General features: G+C 44.2%; 1 protein-coding gene across 3 annotated transcripts in view; it reads right to left on the minus strand.

The window, feature by feature from the left end:
* Nucleotides 1-5,000, minus strand: part of nek7 (NIMA-related kinase 7) — a 103,781-nt gene that overhangs the window by 34,119 nt on the left and 64,662 nt on the right. For 2 of the 3 annotated variants that reach the window (XM_083647942.1, XM_083647940.1), the window contains 2 exons: nt 4,632-4,740; nt 1,931-2,038 (listed from right to left, as the gene is read on the minus strand). In XM_083647942.1, coding sequence (XP_083504068.1) covers nt 1,931-2,038; nt 4,632-4,740 — 217 coding nt within the window. The remainder of the gene's footprint in view (nt 1-1,930; nt 2,039-4,631; nt 4,741-5,000) is intronic. The other variant, XM_083647941.1, reaches the window with a different exon arrangement.

A 5,000-nucleotide genomic window follows, 5' to 3' on the forward strand; every position in this document is an offset into this window, starting at 1 on the left:
TGCTGAGCTGATGGGGCTTCTGTTGAGCTGATCATGGGATTCACACCTTCTCTCCACAGAGGCTGAGAATAGCACATTGTTTGTGCTATTAACTTAATAACAGTTTGACAGAGGGAAGCAAGACTGTGGAAATGACAACAATTATATTTATCCATGCAATCCACTTTTCGACATTTTCCACTCTACGAAGCGGTTTAAATTGCTTAGGGCAGTGGTTCTCAAAGTGGGGGTCCGGGGACCCCCCAGGGGTCCTTCAGGGGGTTCCAGGGGGTACACACAGCAAAAAGGGGAATATTTTATTTTCACTATAATTCCACAAACTATTTTGGTCATGGGTTTCCTACACTTTCTGTAATAAAATATCTAAAAGCAAAAATCAGATGGGGGACCGTGGGACAAAATCTTATCAAATAGGGGTCCAACCACAGTCTAATTTGTATCATTTTAGGGGTCCTTGACACGAAAAGGTTAGAGAACCACTGGCTTAGGGTATTTTATAATATTACGGTATAAACAGACAGGATGCAAACTCGTCTAATCAGCTCTACTAACTGTACATGCTGATTTGTGCCACAGCTTACTCTATGGCGCTGTACATTCAACTGGACCAGTCTATTGCTAATGAAACCGAGGGAATAATTTCTGAGAGCGTTGATGCAAAAACAATGAAGGTAGAACAATAAAGACGTGGGCAATCATCTGGAGTGCAGTGGACAAACTGAGCGGGTACATTTGCTGCAGGAACATTGAAGGAGAAAGACATTTACAACTGGGCGCGGTGATGAAGGCAGGCTGTTAACAAACTGTAAAGATGTTGGCCTGTGTTTTAAACACTAGGTGAAGTGAGGTGTGTGTGTGTGTGTGTGTGTGTGTGTGTGTGTGTGTGTGTGTGTGTGTGTGTGTGTGTACACACACGCGTGTACGTGTTTGTGTTAAACGACATGTCCCCTGTGGAGCGAGGCGAGCTGCAGCAGGTCCACACCAGCAGGGGGAGTTGGTCATTACTGACTGCCACTGACACTAAATAAATAAGATTTCCTTTTGGTTGACAGTGATTGGACAAGGCTCAGTTCTGCTTCAGCCTCTTTTTGAAGTTCTGCACCCAGATGCAAAAGCCTACATGGCCCATATGCATCGAGCATTTAAGAATACAATTGGTCATGTGACACCACGGATGCTTAGCGAAGATCGTGCGGTCTTGTAATTTGACTCAAGATTAGCACACTTGTTCTTCATGTTTTTCATGCATAGTTGAAAGTTTAGATAAGGGTTATTAGATTTGTAGTTTGTGGTCAAATGTGTGAATAGAACAAACTTTTGATACTTGGCAACATTTACTTTTAATTATGATGGCGATTCGCCGACTGTCGTCTCGTCATCTCTCGACATGTCTTGGATAAAAGACTCAACAGGTTAGTTACGTCTACTACTAATTATGGATGTTCCTGGGCGAGACCAATCCCCACTTCTTAAAAAAAAAAAAAAAAATGTGTTATTATATGATTTCACTTCCTAGAAGTGTCCACATACACCTTCTAACAGCAACAATAACCCTGTTTGTGGCGTTGGCCGGTATGCTTTATGGCACAGTCACAATCAGAGCCGTGTGTCGACGGGCTCTGCCCAGACATCATCTGTGTCAGGGTCAAAGGTCAAGGCAACAGGAAGTGGCTAACTGGCCAATGAAGGGGCTGGGTGCAGCCCTGGCCCCGCAGCACTACAGCATGACACATGGTTCTGGGCTCACCATTCCTAATGAAACACATCCAGCTCCGGGTGATTACTGGGGGCCTCTGTGTGCGTGTGTACGACGGTGTGTGTATGTTCATAAATACACAAGAGTGTGTGTGTGTGTGTGTGTGTGTGTGTGTGTGTGTGTGTGTGTGTGTGTGTGTGTGTGTCCCCATATGTCTAGACTGCTGTGATTTACCTAGTGAGTGAGCAGCAGTGGTTTTGGAGCTGAAGAATCGTCCCAGTCCCAAGTCCCCTAGCTTCACCACTCCTGTAGCTGTGATGAATACATTGGCTGGCTTGATATCTGTGGAGGAGTGGAGTGGAGAGGAGAGGAGAGGAGAGGAGAGGAGAGGAGAGGAGAGGAGAGGAGAGGAGAGGAGAGGAGAGGAGAGAGGACCGTGTGCTTACAAAAAGAAATTGCAACAATCAAACTCAGTGACTGTTTAAATGCCACTTTGCCAGCATGCATCAAGCAAATAATGTTCATGTAAACATATAAGGTCAACAAATGCCAAAATAGAGGTGGGGTCGAACAAGGGTGCCACTGGTATGGACTATATCATCATTTAAAAAAAATAAGCAAAAAAAAAAAAAGTTTTATTGTGGCATGCAATCTGTTTTAGAAAAAAAATGCATATTATTTTGAAGGCCCACCCCCAGCGTCTAGCAATCTGCGTGCATATGTAATTCGCATCACATCCATGGTTGAGTTTAGCTTGGAAGCAGGGGGGAGAATTGTTGTTGTTGTTGTTGTTGCTGCATGGAAAACTGAATTGTATAAAAATATTTATTCCAGATAACAGATAATGTGTGTGTGTGTGTGTGTGTGTGTGTGTGTGTGTGTGTGTGTGTGTGTGTGTGTGTGTGTGTGTGAAGGGGGGGTGGGGGGGTGGGAGGAGGGGCTGGGTGCGATTTCTGTTGCCTTCTTGCGTTCTCCAAAGTAATGTTAATGCAACCTGCAGCAGCCTTTGAAATTTACTGCTGCCGTATAAGAGTAAGTGGCTTTTGAATAGGCGGTCTCTGCTAAGTGGTCGTTAAAGCTCAGAGCTCAGGGTTCATTAGTGTCTCTGTGCCCTAATCACAGTCAGTCCAACGGAACTTCATCACCTGTAGCCCGTGTGTGTGTGTATGGGTGCTGCAGCCTGTATACATGAACGCAGGCCTCGATACGGACCGGCTCTTATTGGAAGCATGTGGGCCCGATAAACACTGTGTTCTCTGGTCTATGTGCTGTTCAACACCTCCAGTCAGGCTTTCTCTGTCGTGCGACAAGGTGGTTCACACTGTCCAAAATCCACCCTCGTCTTTTGTGTTCAATGTGTGATCACTTTCAAGACTTCATGTTAAGGAAGAATGATTTGACTCAAGCAATACATATTGTTAACGCATATTATGATCGATTGTACTGTTTAAAATATTTTACAATGACTACACCACTTTACTGGTATAGCCATACGTCTGAATGTTTTGGTAGCATTTTGGCACGCCAGCTCCGTCACATACACTGTGCTCGACTTCACCACCACAGTCTGTATGGGTTGTAGTTTTGCTACAAGAGTGGGCCAATCACACATCAGGTTAAATCGAAGAACGCTTGCTGTGATTGGCTGTGAGCAAAACCATACAATTAGTATTTTTTTCTAGATCTGTGTACACAAAGGATGGAATGCAGGTATCATTTGACTGGAGAAGTTCCGATACTTGGTACTGGATTATTTCGGTCGATACCTTAAAAGGTATTCAGTACCGATAACCAGCCTAGTGTTGGGGCAGTGGTACGTTCAAGACAACTGGGAAACTTCACAGTTGGAATTTCTTACTTCCCACCTCAGAGTGGTTGAGGTGGAAACAACCCCAACCGTTTACATCTTTTGCAAAAGTACATGAAGAGGAGAAAAAAGCATTGAAGGAGAGTGCATATTTTATGTTATTATCTTAATTCTTACTCATTTACCCCATTATGTTTGATTACGCCACGTGCAAATAGAAATGTGGAAAATCTGTTGAAAAGCTCAAAACACTTTTTGCTTTTGTTTTGATCATCCATTATGAACGCTGCCAACAAAGCGTAGTAGCATGATAGCATCTACTCAAAACTCCCTGCAGCTCACTTTTCCAGCCATTGTGGGACTTGGCAATAAAAGAAAATACAGGGGAGCAAAAAAAGAGCTGCAGACAGACTGCAGACAAAAACAAGAGTCAAGCACGGTTTAGCTTCCCCCCGCTGGTGAGAATGAGCCTAAAAGAAGGAAGGGAATGAAGACTAATGCAAAGTTGACCTGTTTTCTGTTGGACAGGTACGGTAACTCGTTAGATATATCCATCAGTGTTATTATGTATTATGATGCAGGGTAACCAACATATGGCACGAGAGAGAGAAAGCCTCTGTTGCAGAGCGGAGGTGTGTCCTTCATAATGATGGTGGGAGGGTGCGGGGAGACGCTGACAATCTAAATGTAGAAACAGAGTCAAAATAGCATGTAGCAGGCGTCCGGGTAGTGTAGCGCTAGATTCCCTGCGTACCAACACTGGTATGATGTCACATTTTATGACATCACTGATGGCATCATTAGTGGGACAGATGTGTGTGTATGCGTGCATCACTGATGATGTCACAATGTCTCCGACATCAGAATTTATGAAATCACTGATGACATCATCACTGGGACTTTGTGTGTGTGTGTGTGCGTGCATGCGTGCCTGTCTCTTTTGTGTGTGTGGGTGATTTTATGCCATCACTGATGATGTCATCAGTGGGACAGACAGAATGACGTCATCACTGGGACTTTGTGTGTGTGTGTGTGTGTGTGTGTGTGTGTGTGTGTGAATTTATGACATCACTGATGATGTCATGTTTATGTTGTGCACATGTATATCCATCAATGCATCAACGGTACCTCTATGCATGACTCTCCGTGAGTGCATATGCTCCAGCGCACTGCAGAGCTGCACAAAATACTTCCACACTGTTCTCTCTGGGATCAGCCTCCTCTGCTTCTTAAAGTGCTGTAATGTGCACACACACACACACACACACACACACACACACGCACACACACACACACACACACACACACACACACACACACACACACACACACACACACACACACACACACACAGAACAGTCAGTCAACACAACATTAGCAATAGCATACCTGAGAAGAAGGAACAAATAAAACCTTTAACGGGAATTGCAAAAGACCTTGTGTGGCACGGAATATAGTTTTAAGAAGGCAGTAATAATGTTTGTGTCTGTGTGTGTG

This window comes from Poromitra crassiceps (assembly GCF_964638095.1).
Source record: "Poromitra crassiceps genome assembly, chromosome: 12".
Classification (NCBI taxonomy): domain Eukaryota; kingdom Metazoa; phylum Chordata; class Actinopteri; order Beryciformes; family Melamphaidae; genus Poromitra; species Poromitra crassiceps.